This window comes from Aedes albopictus, chromosome 2 (assembly GCF_035046485.1).
Source record: "Aedes albopictus strain Foshan chromosome 2, AalbF5, whole genome shotgun sequence".
Lineage (NCBI taxonomy): Eukaryota > Metazoa > Arthropoda > Insecta > Diptera > Culicidae > Aedes > Aedes albopictus.
The window spans coordinates 392,467,556-392,494,638 of NC_085137.1; the positions used below are offsets into that span (position 1 = coordinate 392,467,556).

The 27,083-nt window shown below is 37.5% G+C and overlaps 1 protein-coding gene across 3 annotated transcripts in view; it reads left to right on the forward strand.

Annotated features, from left to right (window-relative positions):
* The first annotated feature begins 1,415 nt into the window (after positions 1-1,415).
* The window catches only part of LOC115270128 (flightin), a 39,696-nt gene continuing 14,028 nt past the window's right edge, over positions 1,416-27,083 (forward strand). For all 3 annotated transcript variants that reach the window (XR_003899058.2, XM_029879215.2, XM_029879217.2), the window contains exons 1-3: positions 1,416-1,574; positions 24,439-24,591; positions 24,648-24,800. Coding sequence is in view for 2 of the 3 variants with exons in the window: in XM_029879215.2 (XP_029735075.1) it covers positions 24,473-24,591; positions 24,648-24,800 (272 nt within the window). In the remaining variant the exon portion in view is untranslated. The remainder of the gene's footprint in view (positions 1,575-24,438; positions 24,592-24,647; positions 24,801-27,083) is intronic.

A 27,083-nucleotide genomic window follows, 5' to 3' on the forward strand; every position in this document is an offset into this window, starting at 1 on the left:
TTTCTATGAAAATATGGTAATTAACCATATCAAGCCGGAGACTGCTTGGTACATTATTACTGACCAACTATTAAGCTTTACCTTTAGTAGAATAGTATAAGATTCCAATAAATTGAAAATTTCATGAAAATGTACATATTAAGTATGTGGAAAGTTATGTCGAATTTTGAGAAATGGGTTTTTATTGATGTTTTACGAAAACCGCTTCAGTTACACAATAAAGAACATTTTGCTTAATGTTATATTTTTCCTACATTTGAGAATAGCTATAGAAAGTTATGCAAAAAACTGATAATGATTTTACTGAAAAATAAAAAAAGATATCGTACAAGCAAGTTGTCCGTTTTATAAATTGAACAGTCCTTAAATTTCAACATATATGTATGGTTCAATGTCTATGCAGTAAGTACCATTCATTATGTTTCAAATAAGCAAAGAAGAATTAAAATTGGATGAAAGATGACAAAGATATCTACAAATCAATTTTCCATGTTTTACGATAGTGACCCAAAACTTTAGGCCGATTCATCTTTTTGAGGGGTGACCCCAAACTTTTGTTCAAGAAGTTAATCAAGTTAATCAAGGGTTAATTTACTTAATAACTTTTTTTTTTCAAATTTGTTTGCTAAGTTCTATAAAAAGCAGTTGAAAGCTAATAGAAAATAGGTTATATTACCGCTCTCATCTTAAAATGTGGTCGACCCAATTTCCAGCTACACTGTCGTAAGTTTATATTCATTTTTTAGAAAATTTGGCAACTTTAGGTTAAGTTTACACACCATTTTTTTTTTTTTTTTTTGAAAATGCTTCTTTTAAATCATGTTCAAAGTTTCTTTGATTTATTATCTTTTGAATGAAACCTAGGGTTTTGAAATCGGACGCAAATTGGCGGAGATATGGCCTTAAAAAATGACATGTTTTTGAGAGGGTGACCCCAAACTTTTGATCGGGAGTGTATATCAAGTGTACAGAGAAACGAAAATTATGAAACGAACAAAACATGCCATACAGTAGTTCTGAGAGACCTAAGAGTTTGCGGAAGCTGGAGGAACATTGTCTAAGACCCACGATTATTCGGCTTTGTTATGCACTTGGCGCAAGAGTGAAGCTACTCTGTAACTGTCAAGGTTAATATCTTTTGATAATCTCTATCGATTTTGCAATGTTTTCCCACTGTGCAACAACCTATCCTTGCGAAGAAAGAAACACCGCTCCCGATGATGTTCGGTGTGATAATTTCCCCACGCGTACGCATCGCGCGTCTACTGCTAGGATCTCGATGGATGGTAAGTGGATGTGCTGCCTCCCGTGCCGTTTGACCAAACGTGTGCACCAAGCGACACGCAAATCGACCGAAGACACATAAAATCGTCATTCGAAATCACGCAAATCGAACGGATTTTTTTTTTTTTTTGCTCGGAGGAATTCCTTTGGGGATCGGCACAGAGGCGCAGAGCGACGATCTAGTGCCGTCTCGCTCAGCCGGTTGTCCCAGCGCCAATTTAATAATGATTTGCGCGAAATAAAGTTAGTCTCTTTGTTCATTCCACCGGATCAACAGCTTATCCGCTCAGGTACGGAAGACGGTGGACACTTGAAGGAATTCTGTGTTGGGTGTTATGTGGGAAGTGCTTATCAAAACTATAAGAATGATTGATCGGTTAGCGGAATGTGGCTCATAAGAAATGGTGATGAATGAGTGAAAATATGGACTTTTTAATGGTGCAGATGTAGTGCACTTATGGACTGATTACCAAGAAAGTGATAGAAATTAGTGATACTTGGTTGGTTTGATTATTTGAGTTTTCAGTGGTTTTGCAGTGTAAGAGATAGTTACATAATTGTATCCGTTATATAAGTGATCGACTTTACTTCATATTTGTCCGTAGTATTTCTTACTTGCTGATAAAATCCTAGAGTATAGGAAACTACTGTCGAACCAAATCCAGGAAATCTATCACAATGTCACTACAAAAACGTTGATGGTGCAGTCATGGGAAAAATTCCATCAATTGTTGGATTAATGTGAAGCATTGTTAGGCTCTAAGCCGTTCCTAGCTTTAGTAAGTTATAAAGCAACACAATGATCATGAAGCGCTCTCTTGATTATCATATGGGATTCCTGGAGCAATAATAATATCTTTGAGAAAGGAAGCGCACTGCTCGCATGGAAGTGGTGTGCTGAAGTGATCATGGAACACTATGCTATGAAGTTTGCTCTGTCTGAAGATCAAGAGAAGGAACATAATAAATAAAAGAAGATTCACTTGTATAATAATTGCAAATGATCAGTTTATAAAAGTGTCAACGAGTTACAGATCTTAAAAACATTATGCGAGTCGCAACTTTTATGGATTTATTACTTTGGCATACTGCAATGGGGCCGCATGGTTGTTCATCTCAGACCCTCAAGAGGACTGTAGACTGTTCAACTCACCGATGAGTTAAACTTGATGGTTTACTATTCGAATGAATCTTTGTACCTACTTCTTTTCAAAATAGGAAACGAAAAGTTTTCGCCAAAAAACAATTGTGTGTGTTATTGCACACATATTATTTAAAAAAATTGTAGCTTAGGTTCTGATAGTGATATGGAAAAACTGTCTGAGAACAAATTATAGGGATTGATAAAACTTTGTTGAAAAAATATTACACTGGTTAATACATTTTTTTTTCTAGGAGAAAAATCCAAAATATATATGATGGGAAAATAATGTTTGAAAAGTTTTTGAAGAGGCAAAAAATTGGTGCATAATTTAAAACATAGAATAATCGTAATCATTTGACAGCAAATGTTCGATTCTTTGGTCAATAATTAGGTAAATAATCCGTCATGCATCAATTTGGAAAGTTATTAAAGATTCTCCATTCTCAACTTTAGGTTTTCCAAATTACACGTGAAATTCCCATATTTCATTCTCTTGCACCAAGACACCCTTCTTCGCATGTCAATCTCATGTCGTTTTTCAAAGTGCCTACCTTTTGTACTAGAACTCCAACAGTTCAAAGATAAGTTGTCCAAAAAATAGTGTTTTGCGCGAACGGTTCTAATTTCGCGAAAGAATAACCAATCCGGCTCAAATTTGTACCAATGATGCTTTGAAATCATTATAAATTTCTGTATATTGGTCTTTCTTTATAGTAGAATAACTAGCCACAGAAGTCCAATGTCGTAACTGTTCGTGTGACTAACATCTAGTTTGCCACGCCCTTACAGCGTCGGCAGCGGTACTAGAAGTGTCAAGTTAATTTTGTTTACCATAACAAAAGGTCCTCTACAAGATGGACATTTTAAAATAGTAAATTATTGACTACAGCGCCATTGGAGTTCTAGTGTATTTCTATTTTCTTTATTAACCGTTATGTGTCCAACAAACTTTTTGCTTTTTTCTAGGATCTCAAGCTTCATACGGCATGCCTCATTAGCTAGTTGTGCCAGTTTACCCTGCCGGGCTAGGGTTAATACATTCCAAGTTCCAATTCTTGTCCGTTGTTTCGCGCTAAAAGTCGTTGCCGTTGCATCAGTTCGTAATCTTTCATTTTCGGTTTCTGTAACGTTTTTTTTTTTGGTTTTGGAAACAGTAGGTTGTTGGCCTAAGGTCCCCTATCCACCGTGGTGGGACTGTCACCTTAGGTATAGCCTCCGGTGGAGGAGCATTTCATACTTTGCAGCCCATCAGAGGACATGGACCCACTGAAAACCATTTATTTTTATTAATTACAAAATCTTGTGCACTCAATCGTTATAAGATTATGCATTATTCAGGGTTTTCAAACCTTTTGGCTCTCGATGCACTTTTTGGAAATAAATCTCTACGCGGTGCACCTGGTTATTATTGCCAAAAAATGCTATTTAGTAATTGTTAAAAAAAATGCGTTCTCAGGTGCATATACAGTGAAACTCTTGTGGTTTTTTCAATACGTTTTTCTGAGACCATTGCAGGGTTTCTGGAGAAATAAATACCTAAACCCCAAATAAGATTATCCAAAGCTTCACTTTCAAAATGTTGGCATATTTCTGACAGGGTATTTGATAAATTTATTCCTGGTCAACTCATGAAATCAGAAGAAAATTCCCTCGAAATGATTAACACGATGCATTCGTGAAATTCTGATGAAAAACTGATAACGGCCTCAGGCTGTGCTTGAATCTGAGTGAATACGAAAAATACGACCAGTTATCAGCGCCAGCAACCCCTACAAAGTAACACGCGAAGAAAAACCTTGCCAACTGTGACTACTGCTCTTCATCGGTCAGTTGGCTTGTGTAGCAAACTGACTGGTGATCATTTATGCTCACTTTCTACGGCGAGTGTGAAGATGCGGAAATGATTCAGTGGCTTTATTTGATGCTCATAACTTAAATTTTTGTGGAAAAACGCTTCATTTTTCAAGCTTTGGCCTCATGTAGTGTATTGCATACCTAGGCATTCGTATTTTGCTATGTTTGGCATCCCCACTTATCGACGCACACCTATCATAAGCCTGAGTATGTTGACAAAATGCTTTTGTTCTTTGACTTTTACTACGAGCTCTGTTTTGGTGCTGTCCTGCTCACTCTTACAGGAATTTTGAACACAGTGCTCGCAGAAAAAGTCAAAATCTCAACTCATGCAGATGATAATGGCAGGCACCTTGTGCTTCATGACAACGGACTGACAGCTATGATCAAAACAAACGGACATTATGTTGTGAGTGGCACTGGTGGACGGACACGATCCTACACCTCAGGTCCTGCGCAAAACTACAAGTATACTATGTAGTAATATTGCTTCTGAGATTGTTAGCGAAGTTTGGTATTGTAGATATCCATAGCAAACTCTCAAGAAAAACGACGATATGATATTTCCATCGAGAGTGTTGGTCCATCATTATTCGCGAATGCCATGTAGGGCTCTTGCTGGATTATCTTTTAAATCCATACATTTTGTAAATTATTCTCCGCCTCTTGATGACCCTTCTATTTCAACAGTAGGCTTCCCTTGTTCTCATTCATTCGATTTTCATTAAAGAGGTAATGAATTTGTATATGAAAGCAGGATTTTGAAACTGTTGTGGTGCACTTGTCAAGGCTTCGCGGTGCACCAAGTGCACTGCGGTGCACAATCTGAAAACTCCTGCAGTATTGTATATTTAGGGGTCGTCCATAAATGACGTAGCTTTTTGGGGGGAGGGGGGGTGTTTGTGATTTTGTGACGAAGTGTGACGATAGGGGGGTAGGGGTTTATGATATGCTACGTAGCTTTCTACTAAGCCTAATGAAAAAAAGTATTTCGTAAATAATTAAAGGCTGCCTTAAAGAATGTCTCCAACAATTTCTAAAGGAGTTCCTCCAGCAACTTTTTAAGGAACTTTTCATGGTGTTTCCTCTGGGATTCCCCAAACAGTTCCTAACAGGAGAAGGATAACACTTCCACATCTGAGAATCACAGGAAAAACTTCTCCTGGAACTCCTGGAAACTTAACAGGAAATCATAGAGAAATCCCAAAAGAAATCTCGTGAGGAGTTCCTGGAGCAATTCAAGATGGAACTTTTGGAGAAATCTTGAATAAACTCTTGGAAGAATCTCAGAAGGAGCTATTCATGGAGTCTTAGAAGGAAGTCGTGGAGAAATCCCAGTATAATTTCTGAAGAAAACACGAAACAAATGTTTGAATCCCGGAAGAAATTTCTGAAGAAATACCGAAAACAACTTTTAGAGAATTCCGGAAATATCCAGATAACATTCCTGGTGAAATCTAAGAAAGAAAATCCCGGAGGAATTCCAGATGGACCTATAGGAGGAACTCGTGAAGGCGTTCCTAGCGAAATTCTAAGAGATTCTGGAGAAATCCTGGAAGAAGTGAAAGAAAGGATGCCGGAAGAAATTCCTAGAGGAGTTCTGGGGAAAATCCTGGGACTTCAAAGGAGAGGAATCCCAGAAAAACTTCTAAAAGAATCCAGGAAGGAATTTGAAAAAGAACTCTTGGAGGAATCCCAGAAACAACTCCTGAGGGGGTTTTGAAAGAATTCCGGGAATTCCTGCAAAAATCTCGGTATGAGTATCTGAGTGAATTCTGGAACGAATTTATGAAGCAAACCCAAAAGGAAATCCTGGAGGAATCCCGGAAGGAACTTGTTTAGGTAACCTCTTAAAGAAGTTCCGATGGACAAGATATTCCGGAACCCCCGGGAGAGATATCAAACTCCTGGTGAAATAAAGGAAAACAAACCCTTGAAAAAACCACAGGTTAACTCGTAGAAAAAATACAAGAAGGAAGAATTCTCAAATGGAATCCTAAAGGGAATTTTTGGAGAAATCCTAGAAGGAAGTTCTGGAGAAATCTCAAAAATGGGAATCTCAAAAGGAACTCCTTGAAGAATCTCAGAATGAACTGTTGTAGGAATTCCAGAATAAACTCCTGCAGGGTTCTCCAAATGTAATGGACACATTATACCGTGAGGTTACAACGTTTCGACACCTTTTCTGTTAGGTTTTCCACTATAACTCGTAAATTCGACCGTGAACCCTCAAATACAGGGGATGGCCAAAATGTTTGGGATAGGCAACTTTTTTTTTCCCACAAAAAAAATTCAACATGCTGTAACTTTTCATAGAGTGCATCAAAAAATCTCAAATTTTGACTGTTTATCAACCTGTTATATGAGCATTATTGGTACAAATTTGGGCTGGATTGAATAATTTTTCGCAAAGTTATAACCGTTCGGGTAAAACACTATTTTTTAGACAGCTCATTTTTGAGCTGTCATATCTCGGAAACCAGTGAACCGAATTGAATGAATTTTTTAACGTTTATCAACAATATATTGATACTTAATACAACGTTATATAATGTAATATTTTCTCACGGCGAATTAAGTTTTACCGGGTTGAAATTTTTACACATATAGAGGAAAATAAATCAAATTTACAATACCATACAAAAATTACTAAATGTGTTCTTTTTTTAATCTAAATAGGCTCTAATATATCTGATTAAAGATAACTTGAGAACAGAAGTGGAAAATCTTTGGACATCAACACTTAAATTTATTGACATTGACGTAAAAAAATTACACTTTTTCGAGAAAAATCCAAAAAGTGTCAATCCATGATAACTTTTTTCAACGTTCAAAAAGTATCTATGTTTTAATAGTTTGTGAAGCATTTGTATATTGTTAGTGTACGTTCAAATTTTCATTCAATTCGGTTCGCTGGTTTCCGAGATATGACCGCTCAAAAATGAGTTGTCTAAAAAATAGTGTTTTACCCGAACGGTTCTAACTTTGCGAAAGATTAATCAATCGAGCCCAAATTTGTACCAACGATGCACATATAACAGGTTGACAAACAGTCAAAATTTGAGATTTTTTGATGCACTCTATGAAAAGTTATAGCATGTTGGACTTTTTTGTGATAGAAAAAAAAGTTGCCTATCCCAAACATTTTGGCCATCCCCTGTATTTTTGCTTATTCGGATTCCTTGTAAAACTTCCAAAAAGTTTAATCTGTTAAACATTTAATTTTCATTGGAAATGTATGTTAGAAATGGAAATTAGTAGCGTGACGTTACAACGTTCCGAATATGCAAAAATATTTGAGGGTTTACGGTCGAACTTACGAGTTATAGTGGAAATCTGACAGAAAAGCAAGGAGGTTTTCGATCACCTGGCAATCGTTTGACTCATTTGTCTATACCTCATTTCAGAAGCCTAATATTGAAATGTTGTGTTCGGCAAAGTTGTAGATTAGTGTTTTTCCTATAATTATCACCAAGGATGCCATATTCTAACTCTAATATTTACGGCGTAAAAGTGTAAGTACCACCTACTCCTACTAAACGATCGGATTTTTCGATCGTTTAGTAGGAGTAGGTAGTACTAGCGCTCTGGCGCCGTATATATGAGAGTTTGAATATGACTTCCTTATTGATAATTATAGGAAAACTACTAATCTATAACTTTGTCGAACGCTTCATTTCAATGTTAGGCTTCTGTGTTAGGCTTTCAATGTTAGGCTTCTTCATTTCAATGTTCGGCTACTGTGTAGCGATCAGTGGATTCAGCGGCTACCGGAATCCGCTGGCTGTCGTCTTGGCGTGGCTTATTCACGCTTGAATACCTCCTCCTTTATGGTTCCATATGGGTGAACAGCGAACACTATGTTTGATGCTTGCAGTTGGTAGGTAGGTAGTCAGCATCACACATTTGGGGTTCATTGCGGTTGGAGTTCGATCCAGCACGCTGGATGATGGTGACGAAGGATGACGACGACGACGACGGCCACGAATTGCACTTCCAATATCGGGTTTCACTTCTTCGTGGGAGATCTTGATGATGTGGTTAGTAGTGATGCTGCTGCTGCATATGTACCTCAAGCTCTCTACATTGTCATGTCTGGACTTGGGTCGTGTCGCCGTGGGTGAAATGGGGCCTTTTGTGATTGTCGTCTTTTGTAGTGGTTTGCCCTAATATGCAAACTGGTCGTGATTCGGTAATGCACGAGTTAATGTGGAGCAGATGGATCGGTCGGAGTGCCACGGATGAAATGCCATTTCCAAAACAGCGTGTTGCCAGAGGAGGTGTTTAATGGATCCGTTTGCATATTTTCGATCACAGTGCATTCCTTTACACAAAGGTGTCATCGAGGTCACTCCAAATTACGTACTGAGTAACCAACGCTATGCCACAAAAGTTCAGCCTATTGGACCCAGTGGCTTAATTTCCCCAACAGGGGAGGAAAAACAAAAAACCAACGCTTTGAATAAAAAAATATGTTCTTTTCAACCCCCAGAATGTGAATATGCTTCTTTGGAAAAGCTAAAAAGGGCTATTTTCGATTAATTCATAACTTACTCAAATTCTTTGATTTTTTGAGCCCTCATAAACACAACAAATATCCATTTTGAATTTTTAATTTCTCGCGCCCCCGTACATACGAAAAAGTCTCCATTCAAATATTGGGAATAACATTTTCTTGAAATACGAGAAAAACACCTACAGTGTATCAAACAATTGTCCGTACAGCAATTTTCTGGTCAAAATAATTTTTCATTCAAATGATCATAACTTTTTTATACATCAATCAAATACGCTGAAATTTTTATCAATCATGGACCATATATCAAAGCTTTATTGGTAAAATTTTGAGCGAGATCGGATTAGTTTTCTGGAAGTTATAGAACTTTCAGTAAAACTTATAAGATTTTTGAATACATTTTTAAAACATTATATCTCAGTATGTACTCGATGAAACTTTTTCATTTTTTTTTGTGATACAGCTTAAACCTAAGGCTTTCATATGCAGCTTCGTTTGAGGTTTTATATTCACTACAAAAAATATGAAAAATCTGTATATGTTCAGAGTGTCATTTGGAAATTTACCATATTTTGATCAATAAAAGTGACAAGTGTTTTCAGCGTTTTTAAACTCTCTTAATGTAATATTTTTATACAGGACCTACTGAAATACATATGAATAGTAGGTCCTATGTATTTTTCATTTAGTTAATGCACTTTTATTGGTGGAAAACGTTTGGCTGATTATAGCATAGCATAGCATAGCATAGCATAGCCGACCGTACACATCCTGGGGTGGCTGTCGATAGAGACGTTTAATGCGCCAGAAAAGTTGCCTGGGACTTGACAAACCTTTCATTTAACGAACTCTCGACACCTGGCCAGGTCCTTACGATCAGCGGGGATGGGGAGGAAATGTTGATTAGATATCTACTCAGAATATGTCCAAGAACTTGGCCCACTTCATAGATATCTGGAGTTGGAAATTGGATAGGGTTTATTGGGGTGCTTTCCTTGGCGAAAAAGCGTATGAGAAATTGTTATGGTTTAATCATTTACCTGGTTACCACTGAAAAAGAAAACATAAGCATTAAGCAAGTCACACAGATTTCGTAGATAGTACAGCCCTAGACCACACTTATGAGGATTGTCGGATACCAAAACACAAAGATTGGAGACTTATCTCTGACTTCTCGACAAGACTGACGCAATCCTCCAACATTCAGATACACCATTATTAGATTGATTCGAATTAGTTATCAGCCCAGTACATCCATTGCACGAACCCGAAGCGGGCGCTAAATGTCAATGGTCGATAATGATGTATTAAAAAATGGTCAGATCTCACCCATTTGCTGGAATTGGCATCACTGTCATGGAACACATCAGCACTTCAACTTTCCAGAACCATCAAGGCACTCCTAGTCGCACCAGCACCCACAATCTATCTTTTGTGAAAGTTTCCCTCCTCGCACACACCATCACTCCCGGCCGATTCGACTTCCGTTAACGTTATCATCCGATTACACGACGACCTTTGCGAAATAAACACGCTACCCAAGCCAACAAGACCGACACAATTAGTTATAGAACTAAAAAAAAAGAAATTCTCCAAACAAAAATTTTCACTATCCTGCGAATTGAATAAAAGTTTTGACAATCAGCACGACAAAAACGCAGCACGTAAAAATTTTCCATCCGTCTTCGCGCGCGGCACACTGCGATCTCCGTGGAAAACGTTTGGCTGATTATATGTGCAAAATATGGCAAATTTTTAAATGTCGTCATCTGCATAAGCACATTTTTCATATTTTTTGTAGTGAATATAAAACCTCAAACAAAGCTGCATATGAAAGCCTTAGGTATCAGCTGTAACACAAAAAAATTGAAAAAGTTTCGTCGAGTACATACTGAGATATAATTTTTTAAATATGTGTTCAAAAATCTTACAAGTTTTTCTAAAAATTCTATAACTTTCAGAAAACTTATCCAATCTCGCTCAAAATTTTACCAATGGAGCTATAATATATGATTCATGATTGGTCAAAATTTCAGCGTTTTTGATTGACGTATAAAAGTTATGAATATTTGAATAAAAATTATTTTGACCAAAAAATTGCTATACGGACAATTGTTTGATACACTGTACATGATTAAATGAAATAATTACCCAAGTAACCAAAAGTTTCGCTTCCCATGACAAAATACACTTTCAAGTTCCGCGAAGTTCAAATAAAGTTCCAAATGGAACTTTCTGGCTGCTTAAGAGGCTAACGATGAGCCTTGCTGGAACTTCGGTCACGAGTTCCGGCAAGGCTCATTGTTAGCCTCTTAAGCAGCCAGAAAGTTCCATTCGGAACTTTATCTTAACTTCGTACAACTTTAAAGCTGCTTAAGATACTACTTCGAACTATGTCGGAACTTTCAAGCTCATAGAAGTTCAGTTCAGTAGCATAGTGTTTCAATGAAGATTAAATTTATTTCTTCCACAGAAAACAACTGTTTAAGCATACACGAATAAAAGACAAATATGAATTTATCAAATCAATGAATACTAGGCGTGAGCAAAAAAAAAATTGGCGCCCATCGGATTCGAACCGATAGTCGCTGCGTGAGAACCCTACGTGCTACCACAGTACTACAGTTGCGAATGGAAGAACAGCAGGTAAAGTCTAACTTGAATCGATTTTCTGTCGGCAGCAAGTTTTGCACATTTGTACAGTAGTGAAGTTAGCTTGACTTCGACATGTGTATTCAGCAGCGTAGCGGTAAGTCGGCAGGCTATCACGCAGGAGGATCCAGTTCGAATCTACATAGCAGCGACATGTGTGAAAATATAATTATCAGAAGCAATTTCCAGACATGATTCCGAGAAACACATTTTTGTTTCTGCATGAATTTTGTCAAAGCTCTCTCAGAAGCTGCTTAGAAGGCTATCCAGCGTGATTATGTGAACTTTCAAGTTCCAAAATTACTTAAAAATGAAGCTGCTTAGAAGGCTAATGAGCAACCTTGAACAAGCTGCTTAGCTTCTAAAGTACCCTTTTATCTGAACTTTTGGTTACTTGGGTATGCTTCCGGAACTGCAGTGAAGACAACCTTGATTTTTAGAGCTTTTGCCATCATAAGTGTTAGGGAAATTTCTATCAAGATTTTGATAATTTTATTCAATAAAATAAGTTTTTAAAATATTTTGTTTTGTTTGCGCTTATGCAAAAATATGAGAAAAAAACCACTTGTTTTTTTTACAAAAAAAAAATTAGAAAGTTTTCGCCACCCTCCTAAAGCATAAAAAATATCCCCTTCGTAACATTTGCATCATTTTTGCGCCCTCAAAAATATGAGAAAAACTTTTTTCCTTATTGTTTTAAATTTGATCATTTTTCTTACACTCTGCCAAATTGCCAATTTAATTCTTAAAATTTTTGTTTACTCACTAATTCGAGAAAAAAAATCTAAGTCTCTTTTTTTATTTCAAAAATTGCTTTAGAAAATCTTCCAGATATTTCTTGAGGGATTCCTTCAGAAAGGCATCCATATTTTTTATTTTTTTTTATGGATTCCCTCAAAAAATCTCCAAAGAATCCGTAAGAAATCTGCGAACTCTCTCGGAAAATCTTTCTCTAATTCCTTCAGATTTTCTGTATTGATTTTTCCGAAAAACTACAAATTTTCGGAAATTTTTCCTTGAGTTCCATCAAAAAATTTCCATCGATTTCTTTATAAAATTCGCCACAGAATCCTTCAGAGTTTCTTCTGAAGATTCAATTCGAAATTACTCCGGGGATTCCATCAGAAATACCTCTGGTAAACTCCTTCAAAAACTTTATTCAAGATTCTTCTATGCATTCCTTCCGAATTTGCTTTATGAACGTCTGTGGAAAATCCTTCAAGGGTTCTTTTCAGAAGATCCCCCACGGATTCCTTCAGAAATTTATCCAGCAGTTCTTTGGAAAATCTTCCATGGATTCCTCAACAAAATTCATCTCTTTTCTTGTTCAGAAATTTCTCAAGAAGTTCCGCTTGAAATTTCTCCAAATATTATATTCCCAGACTTTCTTCCAGAAATTATTTCAGGAGCCCTTCAGAAAATCTTGCACGGATTTCTTGAGAAAGTCCCCCGCATTATAACAATTCAAAAATACTGAGTTTGTTCAGACATTTTTCCATGTATTCCATCCGAAATTCTCCTAAAAAATCTTGTTTTAGAAAATCTTCCTTGTATTTCTTCTCAAAATAACTTCATTGAATCCTATCTGAATTCCTCTACGGATTTTTTTAGAACATCTTTCAAAATTATTTCAGAGATCCCTTCTTAAAATCAACCAAGATTTTTTCAAAAATTCTTTCAAGAATTATTAAAGAAACTAATTTAATAATTCTTGAATATACTCTCTCAAATTCTTCCTAGGAGTCAATGACACATATCTCTATTATTTCTTCAGGAGTTTCTCCAAGGAATCCTTGAAAAAGTCTATCAAAATTACTAACAGAAATTTCTTTGAAGTTTCCTCCAGAAAATTCTCAAGTTATCCCTACAGAATTTGCTCCAGACATTTCTTCAACGATTCCAGGATTCCTGCAGAAACTTTTCCAAGGATTCCTTTTGGAAATTATCCATGGGTTTCTTAAGTAAATTCATGTCACTGAAAAATCCTTTAGTGATTTTGTTCAAAAAATTGTGTCAGTGCAACTTTAAGGAAGTTCAGAAGTTAATTTAATAATTACTTCAAAAAAATCTCCAAAAATTTAATTAGTGAACCTTCCATAAATTTCCCGCGATTTTTTAGAAATTTTTCTGGGAATCTTCCAAAAAATATTTCAGGAATTCATTCGAAAACTTTCTCTAGCAATTTCTTTATTTTTTTTCAGATTCTTTTTGGAAATCTTCCATGGATCGCTACAGAAATTCATTCAGAGTTACATTATGTTATTTCTCAAAAAAATCCTCCAGAAATTTCTCCAAAGATTGCATCAGCAAATCCTTCAGGCATTCCTTCAGAGATTAAGCTATGGGTTCTTTAAGAAAATTTTACATGGATTTCCTCAGGGCAAAATGTCCAAGAACTCCAATAAATCATAACCTTCGGAAAATATTCCATAGATTTCTTCGAAAATTTCTCCAAGGATTCTTTCAGAAAATTGTCCATGCATTGCGCAAGAAAAATCCATGAATTTGTTTAGAAGTCCAAATCCAAATAGAAACTTGGGAATTTTAGAAGAAGTATCCATGCGTTTTTTTTTTTTATTATTTCAGAGTTTCCTTCAGAAAATCCTCACGAAAATTTTCCCGGACAATTATCTTAGGATTCCCTTGAAACTTTCCATGGGCTTTAGCAGATATTCGATAGATATTTTTCTGAAATTCATACGGTCATACTTACGGGCAATGCTCAACAGATGTTTTAGAAATTCTAACAGCAAATCTTAAGAAAATTAGAAAATCAGATTTTTTTTTTCAAATATTTCTTCACAGAATTCTCCCAAAATTCCTCTTAAGTTTCTTTCAGAAGTTCTAAATGGAATTTGCTCTATTTTTTTTTCTTCAGAACATCTAAGGATTCACTTAGATATTTCCAGTCTTTTTTCTATGGATTGCTTTCAGAAAATGAAATCCTTTCAAATTTGCTTCATGGATTCCTTTAAAACCTATACCAGGAATGCCTCCATAAATTGTTTCAAGAATTATTTCCTAAACTTTTCCAGCAGTTTCTTAGAAAATTCTTACTCGAATTCGTTAAGAAATTCCTCCAGAGAGTCCTTTATAGTTAACCCCAAGAAAATCTTGCTTGCTTGCCCCAAAAAAAATTTCTGGACAGCCTCCTATTGCTTCAAAACACCTTCTGGAATGCCTTCTTTAGAAAATCTACCAGGGGTTCTTTAAGATATTTCTCCAGGGTTCCATTCCCAAATTTTTCCAGGGACTCGTCCCGAAATTCTTCAAGCGAATTTTAAGAAATTCTTTCAGGGATTTCTTCTTCCTCTATCATTTTCTCAAAATTTAGTTTTAACAATTTCTTCGCAAACTCTCTTGGGTATTTATTCCGAGATTTCTCCTGATATAGAGTGACTTTGAGATTATCCTCTAGAAGGATGGCTCACCAGTCTTGACAAAGTATTATCGGCAGGTTTGTTCTATTCGTCAATGGAGGTTTTAGTCGGCCAAATTGCCTGAAACTTAGTAGTATTATTCAGCTTGGTTGGAAAAGATTTGTGGCCGACTTTTAGTTTACCATGTTTTAAAAAACCCCCTCTGACGATGAGAACATAACTGTCGAAAATACGTATGTTCCTCTGTTTCTGCAGATGCTCTTTTCAAAACTTCTCAATAGAATTTTTAAGCATCCAGGTATTTTTTCCGGATATTTCTCCGAGGATTTCTTCAGAAATACGTTCACTCATTCTTCCAGGAATTCTATCATAAAACCTCTAAAAAAAATTTTTCAGAGATATTTCTAGTACTTTTTCTAAAGATTTCTCAAGCGATTCATCTAGAAATTCCATGGAAAGATTTCCATTTTTTTCAGGTTTAATTCCTGGAAAGCCTTAAAAAATAAAATAAATAGGCTATAACACGAATTAGAGCGGATCGGGAGTGATGGTTAGAACACTTGGCTATCACGCCGAGGACCTGGGATCGAACCCCACTTCCGACAAACTCACAAAATGTCACAAAATTTCACTGGATGTTTTATTTCATTTTTTTTACCAAGGTATCATAACCCACATTAAACAAATCATCCAAACAATATTCGTTAGGCGAAACACTGAAACTATTTCCATAAGGTCGTACTTGTATAGGTGTGCTGAAATTTGAAAACCTAGAGTAACTAGCTCTGATTATACCATAATAACAAAGCATTATTAAAAGGCCCATCAACTGAATAGAAGCCAATCGAGTCCGGTGATTTAATATGCAGGATATAATAGGTTAGGATAGGATATACACAATATATTTGATCCAGTATTTTGCTCCAGGAATTACCTAAAAAAGAGAGAGAAAAAATATATTAAATACTAAGTAGATGCCAATTCCACGATAAGATACGTAATGTTTAAAGATTTGAAATCAAATCAAAACATTCTTCAAAAAATAACAAATGCTTTGAAACTTCATCATGTTATAAAGGTATACTTTGAAATACATAAAACAGAAATTGTATCAAAAAATTATTTTAATTTATTTTTTTTTTAATTTTTAAATTAAACTGTCTTAAGTTCTACAATATCTCCGCTTTTTCACGTATGCCGCAAATCCAGTTCCCCCAAAGAGGCGAGAAACCGTATTACATCTGCAACCGATACTCATCCAGTCCGTTGTGGTCTTTATCCTTAACCAGCTGACACGCGATATTATTTTCAGCTCTTCTTCATTGGTGGGTCGAAAAACATCAAAAATCGTCTTTCATCTCCCCTCCCTTCAGTTCTCTTTATCCGCCATGGTTCACTCTAGAGGCCGTCGTCGAACCTCTAGCAAGCACATTCGAACCCAGAAAAGCATATCGATTTCCCGAAACCTGAAACAACTCCGGCCCTCCCCCTCTCCCAACACACAGAAGAAGTATAATTTATGCTTGCAGCGCTCAGCATATAAAAACATAATAATCGTGAAGCATCATCGCACGCTACCGCAGATCGCGACCGCGTCGCCGCCGCTAGCACTGACTGACTGGATGCCCATTTGTCTGCCGGCTGTTGGCAGATGTTTCTGATGAATTTGATACCAATTTGGAAATGAGTTTGTTCCTTTCAGACAGACAGAAAGACATTGTCGTCGGGGTCGGACTTTCATATGTGAGCGGTTGTGTTGTCATCAGCTCACATGAAGATTCACAGATTTGTCTTTGTGAGATCTAGTGGGGGTGGGTCGAATGAACAATGTGGGGAGTATCCAGCTCCAGCAGTATCAAGTGTCTGAGATGTTTTTGGGGGGAATCGTACGACCAATTAGGGACGATCTCCGATTGAACCATAAAAGCGGAGAAAATATGGAATTGATAACAAAGTGCTGAGTTTGGTGGTTAGGTTTCGATGAAATGGGGAGAGCATATCAGCCTCGTTATCTAATGGTGACCCAAATAAACTTGTAAGAGCTTGTAAGTATAGAACCTGACTCAATTTTCACTGAACACTGACAATGAAACCAGTAGCAGGATTTTCGATGGAAATGTCGCTATCAAGACAAATGTTTTGTTCAATCTGTGTGTGAGTGTTGGTGATCTTCTATTTTTAGACGACACATCAGGTTGCAGGTCAGTGTGGGGAAGGGGAAGGAAGTGACGATTGCAATCGTTTGTATCCACAGCAGACCGAATATACCTCTGCGTCTGCACTAAGTCATGCGGATGTCGGAGTGTTGGTGGGATATGGTTGTCAATGGGTTCACACATTGGTACGTGAATGCTGAGATAGATTAGTACATTTATTTCCCTGAAGATAATGCGGCACAGTTCGCATGATTGCATAACTCGTAGGCATTATACACTAAAACCTCAATTTATGCACAAATATGGCTGGGGGTGCATAAATTAAAAATGTGTCTAAAGTAATAAAGGGATAAAATGAGGGAAATTTGTGCATAAATAAAGTTTGGGTTTTAATGAGTCTTTCAAAGGCATTACAAGAGGTTTGAGGGGCGTTTGACGGCATTTCTGAGTAATTTCAGAGAACTCCAGGGGGTTTCAGGAGCATTTAAAGGGCGTTCCTAGAGATTAAAAGGGCGTATGATAGCATTTTAAAAGACACGGACACGTATAATGTTTCCAGTGAGCTTTCTGAATTAAGTTATGGACAAAAGAGTCAAACGATTGCCAGGTGATCGGAAACATCCCTGCAGAAAAGGCGTCCAAACGTTGTAACGTCACGGTAGAATGTGTCAATTGTGCATCTCATTTGAATGAAACCTATTTGATACATATTCATTAATGAGAAAACTAATCTATTAAGTTCCTACCCAGTCAACCAGTGATCGTATAACATGTTATATAAGATGTTAAAGTGGAGGCGATATGCGTACATTTTGCATGCGCCTAAATGGAGGCATGCACGTATATGGCCTCCACTTTATCATCTTATGCAACATCTTATACGATTACTGGTTGTCTGGGTAGGTAAATATGGTAGATATTAGTACAGATAAATTTTATCTGTATTGGGAGCATCAACTTTCTGTTCTTCGCCATTAAGCAGAAAGATGGGTGGTTTATTAGGTTCTTAGCTTTGTGATAATCTTCACTGGTTGCATCTGATGTCGGTGATCTGTACCCGGCAGTCAGCAATGTATTAATGGCTTGAGATCGATGACTTGGAAGAGTTGATGGTTACGGGTTAACTTATGAGTGAAGAATGCTGTCCGGTACTCACGCTAGATGCACGAATTGAGATGGTGTGGTGAAAGTGGTACGGTGTAAACGGTGGAAGAAGAACGGCATAAATATGTTTTATTCTTGGTTTTCCATAATATTCTTTAAAAAATTAAGTTGAAATTGAAATCAGAACTAAGTTTTGAGTCTTTTTTTTAATTTTGGTGAGTAAGGGGGGGGGGTTGTTCAGAAAGCTACGTCATTTCTAGAGGAGGGTATCCAAATTTGTGACGAAATGCTACGAGGGGGGAGGGGGGTGTTAAAAATCGCTTGAAAAAGGCTACGTCATTTATGGACGCCCCCTTAGACTAAAGTGACCAGACGTCCCGCATTTCGCGGGACAGTCCCGCGTTTTGACCAAATGTCCCGCGAAAAACTATGTCCTGCGAAATGTCCCGCGTTTGTCTCAAATCGTAAAATGTGCCGCGTTTGTAAAAATCCCAACAAGCATACAAAATATTGTACTCACTTTAGTGCTAAAATTGTCAAACCGTTTTTGTACAAAGCATAAATAACATCAAACATATTAATGGATATTTCCATACTTTCAACGTCCGAATTCAAAAACTTAATTTTTTTGCGAGAATGTACATGAAGATTCTGGGTTACAGTAAGATTAGGTGGCATTCCTTGATGCCGACTATTGAAATGTTTGAAAGCTTTTTTTATCGAACAACAGCAGTTCCAGATTTTTTTTTTATTTTTGAAGAAAAAAAAAACAAAAATGTTGATTTTTATGCCAATCAGGCAGTATTATTTCACAGTTCGGCGAAGAAAATAGAGAGTGACAAGAGTACAATTACAAATTATTGAAGATAAAATCTTTCCCAGCCAGTATGGTAAACTTTTAGCGAAAATGTATTTTGACTATGTTAATTGTTTCATATAGGTGCATCTCAAAAACCTCATGAAGCATCAGAGCTACTCAATGAAGTAATATGCAAATATGGATAAGATTGGACAAGCAGAAGATATTGATTCCCTTATTAAACATGTGGCTCCCATTTTTATATTACAAAAAAAAAAAAACAAATGATAGAAGCGCTGTTTGTTTCGTTTCTTTTTTTTGTATTCTGTGTTAGTAGTGCGCACGCATGAATCAATCGGTGCCGTAATCGCTTGTTGTCGAATAGGATTAATATGGGAGCGTGAGATTACTGATGGCACTTATACCCTAGCTAGAGTTTTAAAATAATGAAAGCATTTTTGCTAGCTAGATTTAATTATCAGGATTCTTTTGAATACTGTAGGAAAATGTTTATGAGTATATCCCACTTTTACGGAAAGTTCGCAGCGCAGAAAAATATGCTTGATAGCAAAAACGAGTGTTTCGTATACTACAAACTTTTCAGTTAACAAAAATAAATGAAATAATAAAAATGAGGTGTGCGAGTTCATGAATTCACCTTATTACGCATCTTTCCAAATTAATGTCCCGCGTTGAAGCTCTGATCATCTGGTCACTTTAATTAAGCAGAGAAAATCCGCGAAATCTTGGAAATAATTCTAGAAATAATTAATTATGTTGGATGCATACGCTTTTATTGGTAATATGTTTCGATATGGCCTCCACTTTATTATGTATATAGACTAGCATGGGTCATCGGAACCGTTTTCTCAGATCAAAGCTTTTTTGGTTCCGTTTCGGGTCCTGAGTATCTGTGCAAAATTTGAGCACGATTGGTTGCGTCTACACTTCGCGCATTGCAATTAAAATTTGTATGGGATTTCGTATGGGAAAACATACATTTTTTGCATTTTTGTCATAAGTTGAAAAAGTTTGTCAGAAACTTTATAACCGATACTGTAAAATGATAGCCTAGGATGTTCTGAAAAACTTCGTTGAAGACCACAAAGCGATCCAATGCTTGTGAAAATAGTTATAACCAACGAACCGCATACATGTGTTTATGTTTTAACATGTAAAGGAATAACAATAACAACAAAATCATGCTGTTTCGGCAAGCAATGTCAACGCTATAACTTTTTCATAAGCATCAGATCACTTTGCGGTCTTCGACAAAGTTTTCCAGGACACCCTAGGCTATGTTTTCACTTTATCGGTTACATGGTTTTAGAAAAAAATGAGCTTGTTATGGAAGAAATGCAAAAAAGGGTGTTTTCCTATGTAAAACTCCATACAAACTTCAAACGCGATGCGCAAAACGTAGACATCACCGATCCTGCCCAAATTTTGTACACTTATTTGGGTCCTGAAGTGGGATCAAAAAAGCTTTGATCTGATGGGATACCATAGAATTTTTCATGTTTTCATATAAACGATGACCCACTCTAACATAGACATTTCATACATTGATAATGATTTTTATTTGCGCTATATATGAGTGCCTAGTTGCAAACCAAATTGCAGGCTGGGTTAGCCTAGAGGAAATTCTGTAGGAATCCTTGGAAAATCTCAAGCGAACTACAAACATAATTTTTTGATGGATTTCTTTTTTTTTTTTTAACCGTGGAGGAACCATAGGAGCACTTTCTGGAGAAACCCTTTAAACAAAAAGGATTTCATCAGGTATTCCAGCGTGCATTATTAGAGGAACTCCTAGGGGAATTCCTGATGGAACTCTTGGAGAAATCCACAGAGACATACCAGGAGGAATTCTTACAGGTAACTATGGAGAAATCCCTTCAGGAGTCAAGAGAACACTTTCTTGAGAATTCCAGCAGGCATTCTCACGAATTATACGGTCATCTATGCTCATGCTCAATTCCAGCAGCCAATACTGGAGGGATCCTTGGAGAGATCACAAGAGAAATTATGACGGAAATTTTGAAAAAAGTCCCCAAGAAGAAAGCATCGGAGTAGCTTCATCCCAATACGGGGATGAATCAGCCTCAGGCTGAAAATCCCCATAATAAAGAGCCAATAATAATAATAATAAGTGTCCCAAGAGGAATTCTTGGAGAAATCCTTGGAATAATTTCTGGAAAAAGCATTGGAAAAAAATCATAAGCAATCCCAAGTAGGAATGTCTAAATTCATCGATCAGGAATTCCTGTAGGAATTCCATGAGGAATACAGGAAGAAATCTTTGTAAAAATCTGATTGAAATGCCTCCAGTAACCTATGTAGCAATTTTGCTAAAATTGCTATAAAGGTTACTCCAAAGATTCCTTTAGGAGCTTTTCTTGCAACTCCAGTAGAAAATCTTGCTAGAACTTCTTCAGGAATTCTTCGCTAAGATTTCTCAAATATTTCTAGCTGGGACTTGTTCAGTAAACTTTTGGGAGTCCTTTTAGAATTCCTGAATGATTTCCAGCAGTGATTGCCTCAGGAATCACAGCAACACTACCTCCGAAGCAGCACACAAGTGACAAAGTAGTGTCGACAGCGCAGGATTTGGTTGGACGTGAGTCATTTTCGAGTTATTCTGCCTTGAATTTGGATTTACATAAATGTAGCTCCAGAACAACCAAAAACCTGCGCTGTCGACACTTCTTTGTGATTGTGTGCTACTTGGGTTACTGGGACCAATTACTAATTCCCGAAGAAATCCCATAAATAAATCCCAAAGGAATCTCAAGTGGATTTCCAATTCTCGAAAAAGTTACAAGGAATTTCTGGAAGAGTCCTTGTAAAAACCCCTGAAGAATCACAGCAAGAAATTTTGAAGAAATCTCTAGAACAATCACAATATCAATTTTCGGAGGTTTATCCGCTGAAATCTAGGCTGATCCAAAGATTTGTGGGACAAAAAGTGAAATAAATATTTGTAACGGCCTTATTTATGTAGGAGCCTTAGAATCCTTTCCTCTGTGATTCTTTCTTGTATTTTTTTTCCAAGGACTTCTCTAAGAAATATTTTGGGATGGAATCACTTTGAAATACGCAGGGCCCCAACTGTAAAAGCATGGATATGCAGCATGACCATACTGAAAGTGACGGGTGCGATTCCCGATCAGTACGGCAACTTTTCGTAAAGAAAAATATCTCGACTTCCTTGGGCATAGAGTATCTTCGTATTTTTTTTGCATTTGGCTTATGTATTTGATGTGGCACGGAGAATGTGAGAAAAAATGAAGAGAACAGGTCTACTGGAACATAATCAGGTCAACATAATATGTTGAACATTTTATGTTAAACTGAAAGAATAATTCCAAACCATATTTTCCGGATACCATTGTAAATTTGGAATTGATATAACAGTAAACACTTGATGTGATTCAATCACTCAAGATTCTCACATGACCGGGATTTTCTTGCCTGAGGTACGTACTCAGCGAGTAGGGTAATCCGGCTCAAAATGCACTGATGGGGTAAAATGGCCCAACTTATAAAATCATTACTGAACGTAATTTGATCATTACTATAGGTGAATTGTGCCAAAACATGCTTGCATTAAACATCCTACTAGAAGCCAGGCAAGAAAACCAACAGAAAATTTGTTGAAATCTTACATGCAATTTATGTTTTCTGGTGATTTTATATTATCATACATGTGCATTAGACTGGGTCACGAAGTCGATTTTTGGGAACAAAGCTTTTCCGATTCCTTTTAGTGTCCAAAACAACTGTGCAAAATTTGGGAGCGTTTGGTTGCTTCCCCGTACTCCGCATTGCGATTGAAATTTGTATGAAACTTAGTATGGGAAAACGTGCTTTTTTTGCAAATTTTCTCATAAATTGAAATTTTTCGTCTAAAACGATCTAACTAATGACGTTGAAGTATATCTTGGGAGATGCCGAAAAACTTTGTCGAAGACCGCAAAGTGATCCGACACTTGTGAAAAAAGTTATAACGTACAGATTGCCCAGTGGTGCTTAACATTCAACATGTAAAAATGGAATAATATAATAAACATAATAACATCAATAATAAAATCTCAATTTTTGGCCTAAGTTGCCAGGCGATTAACTTTTTTCACAAGCGTCGGATCACTTTGCGGTCTTCGGCAAAGTTTTTGGGCATATCCTAGGCTATATTAACGTCATTAGTTACATGGTATTAGCCATAAGAATTCAACTCATGAGTAAAATGCAAAAAAAATACGTTTTCCCATACTAAATTCCATACAAATTTCAATCGCAATGCGGAATACGGGGACGCAACCAATCGCTTCCAAATTTTGCACAGTTGTTTTTGACGCTAATATAGATTGAAAAATCTTTGTTCCGGGTTGATACGATCAAATTAAAAGATTCTCCATACAACGTTGACCCATTCTAATGTGCATCCTCCAGTTAGCCTAGTAGTTAAGACTAACGATTTTTCTCTACTCCCTGGGCATAGTGTATCACTGTCCTTGCCCCACAATACACTAATACATGTAATGGCTGGCAAAGAAAGCCCTTCAGTCAATAACTGTGGAAGTGCTCAAAGAACACTAAGTTGAAACGAGGCAGGCCAAGTTCCAGCGGGAACGTAGAGTCATAAAGAAGAAGAAGAACATGTGCATCCTAGGAGACTGAGAAACACATGAAGGCGCATGGTTGTTGATGTCTACGCTATCCATGTTAATAGATAGCGGGGAAGGCATCTGTAAAAGTGTAACACCCCATTTATTGAGTATACGAAAAAGTGTTACAGAAAAGCCCAAAAAATTAAGTAGGACATTTTTTAATGTTGTCATCAAGTGGCATCTTACCCCATGGTAAATGGCCTTTTCGCATCATTTTCGTTTCATGAACCAACTCACAATCGCTAAACATCGATCAAAATGCATCTGCTGAAGTATCAAACATGTATTCTTTCGTTGCTGTTACCACTTTTAACGCCTAACATATAAGTATATATATATTGAAGTTTTAAAAACGGCATCTTATCCCATCTACTACTACTACTCACCTGTTGCGCATAAAACAAAACCGAGCCAAACTCGGTCGTGAGCTCACTCGTGCATTTTCGTGAATATCTACAACACCATTCAGCAAAAAGAGCGACGGCTCGTCGATTGTTTTCCTCATTACTCACAATTTTGAACCGTTGCCCAGATATAGTCAGTCGCAAGTCACACTAGAAGTGGCCGCCAGCCATAGACGAAGCTCACGATCTAGCTACAAAAGGAGGAGGAATGCGGCGCGAATGTCCTCTTTCCAATTCTAAATTTACGTCGGTTTTCTGTGATTGCATCGTGGCGTCGTCGTCGTCGTTGTCTCACTAGCAGCCAGTAGTAGTGTCACTTCTAATCTGCGATCGACCATAGTTGCGGTGAGACGCCTCCTCCTTGCTTCGGTTGATTGATTTATTCTTGAATGGGATCTACGAGCGCGGCAACTTGAATTTTACCGACAGTATTGTATGATTAATTGCTTGGCTTTTCTTTGCTTTACGTTTTCAGAAATAAGCGCTCGTGAAACGAAGACTCCGTAGCCATGGATGATGAGAAAGCATCAGCCAGAGTGGTGGTGAAAAACACCCGCGGAGCGGAGCCGCTGGACATTGTCGATGACTTCCAGCGACGCAAGCTGGTGCTGAACAAGCACTGGGTTCGGTGAGTGGGTGATGGGGACTCGAGCGGATATAACCAACTAATAAACCTTCTTTCAGCCCGAAATTCCTCCAGTACAACTACATGTACAACTACCGCCAGAACTACTATGATGACGTCATAGACTACCTGGACAGAAGGGCCCGCGGAATGCCTGGAGATATCCCACGTCCACAGTACTGGGCCGAGCGCGTACTGCGAACTGAGAGGAAGTAAGTTGTAGAAACATATGTATGTGTAATAAACATTCTGTATGTCTAATATGTGTAAATTGACCTCTAAATGGAATTTTACTGAATTTGGGGAAATATGTGTTTAAGTCAGAATGAAAAATAACAAGTTTTGTGTAGATTGAACCCAACCTGCATTTTATTGGCACAACGTCCCAATATCTAAAACAAATCGCTTAAAAAGGTTCATGGATCAATTGCTCTGGAAATCGTTCTTCTAGGATTCCTGTTAGGATTCCTTCGAAAGCTTTGGCAGGCCTTCATCTAGAACAAGCTCTAAATAGAGGTGTGCGCCGCCACGCCACGCCGGCGCCGCCGCCGATTTTTGGTTCACGCCGCCGCCGCCGATTATTTTTCGGCGTGCCGCCGCTTACGCCGCCGAACTCCAATTTTCTACGCCGATTTCAAAAATGCATTGAAAAATTATATTATTTCGTTTTCAGTGGTGGTCCATTTTATGGTCCAAATTTATAACAGTTCTAAAAATTTGGAACGCTAAAAATAGATCAAATTACGCTCAGTTTCACCTGTAGTTGTTTTAAATTTGAAACGCATGTCGCATCAACGATGTTTTGAAAGTGAAAAAGTTTGTTCTTTGAAGTAAATCGAGTATACAAAGATATCGGGGGTTCCTGAAGATAACTGATGGCTGTAGAAAGAATCTACGGACTCCGAAGATTGAAGAAAATGCTAGTGATTCTAAAAACATGTTTTTGTCGTGTTTATCTCCAAAAGAGATAAAATTTCTCCAGCTACTCTTTTGAAGATTCTTCCAGCAGTTTCGCCAAGAACTCCGCTAGGAGTTCCTCCTGAAACTTTAGAAGGTTCTTCTGGAATTCCGAGAGTTTCCTCCGAGACATCCCCTAGGAGTTTCTCCGGGCATTGCTAGCTACAGAAGTTTCACTGGGACTTTTTCTAGTACTTCCTCTAGAAATTCCTCTAAAAGTTACTCCGGGTATTCTTTTAGAAGATCCTCCGGCAATTCCTCTAGAAGTTCTTCCTGGGAATTCCTCAAGGAGCATCCCCGGTAATTCCTCCTCGAGTTCATCAACGAGTTCATCCGGGAATTTCTTTACGAATTTCTACGGGAATTCCTTTAAGAGTTCATACAAATTGCACTGGTAATACCAGAAGTTTACTCTACAAGTTCTTCCGGGTTTTCTTCTGAGAGTTCTTCCTGTATTTTCTGAAGTAGTTCCTTCTTGAAATCTTCCAGAAGTTTCTTTAAGATTTCTTCCTGAAATTCTTCCAGAGGTTTCTCCGGAATGTTCTAGAAGTTCCTGTGGGAGTTCCTCTAGCATTTCCTCCAGGAATTCCTCCACTAATTCCTCCACGAGTTCCATCAGGGATTCCTTACCGATTCTTTTTTCGGGAATTACACAAAAAGTTTCACCGTGACTGTCTCTAAAAGTTCTTCCGGGAATTCGTCTGGGAGTACTTCTGGGAATTCGAACATTTTCGGGAACACCTTTACGAGTTTCACCGGGAAGAAGTTCCCCAGGCAAGTTCACTACGAGTTGCTCTATAAGTTTTATCTAGCAGTTGCACTGGGTATGCCGAAGTTTCCTCCGAGAATTCCTTTGAGAATTCTCCGGAAGTTCCTCTAGAAGTTCTTCCGGAAATTCCTGTAAAGTTCCTTCAGTAATTCCTTTAGGAGTTCCTCCGAGAACTCTTCTAAGGAGTTTTTTCAAGATATCTTCCGGGAATACATCCAGGAGATTCCTCAAACGCTCCTCTAGGAGTTCTTCCAGCAATTTCTTTATAAGTATCTCGGGGAATTTCTCTAGAAGTTCTTCCGGGAAACCCTTTATGAGTTCATCCGGGAGTTCCTCTACGAGTTCTTCCTGGAATTTCTTCATGAATTTCCTGGGAATTCTTCTAGGAGTTCCATCGAGAATTTCTCTACAACTTCTCTCAGGAATTTATGTGGGAATTCATCCGGGAATTTTTTAGGAGTACCTCCGGGAACTCCTCTACGAGTTTCTCTACGACCTCCTCTATGAGTTCCTCGGGGAATTTCTTTACGAATTTCTTCGGGAATTCCTCAAGGAATTCTTCCGAGAATTCTTTCAAGAGTTCGTCCGGGAACTCATCTAGGAATACCTCTGCTAGTTTTTGTACGAGTTCTTCTTTGAATTCCTGTCCGAATTTTTTCAGCAATTTCTCTAGGAGTAACTCTGAAAGCTCCTCCGGCAATTTATTAAATAGTTGCTCTAAAAGTATTTCTGAGATTTGCACAAGGAATGACCAGAGTTTTCTCCGAAA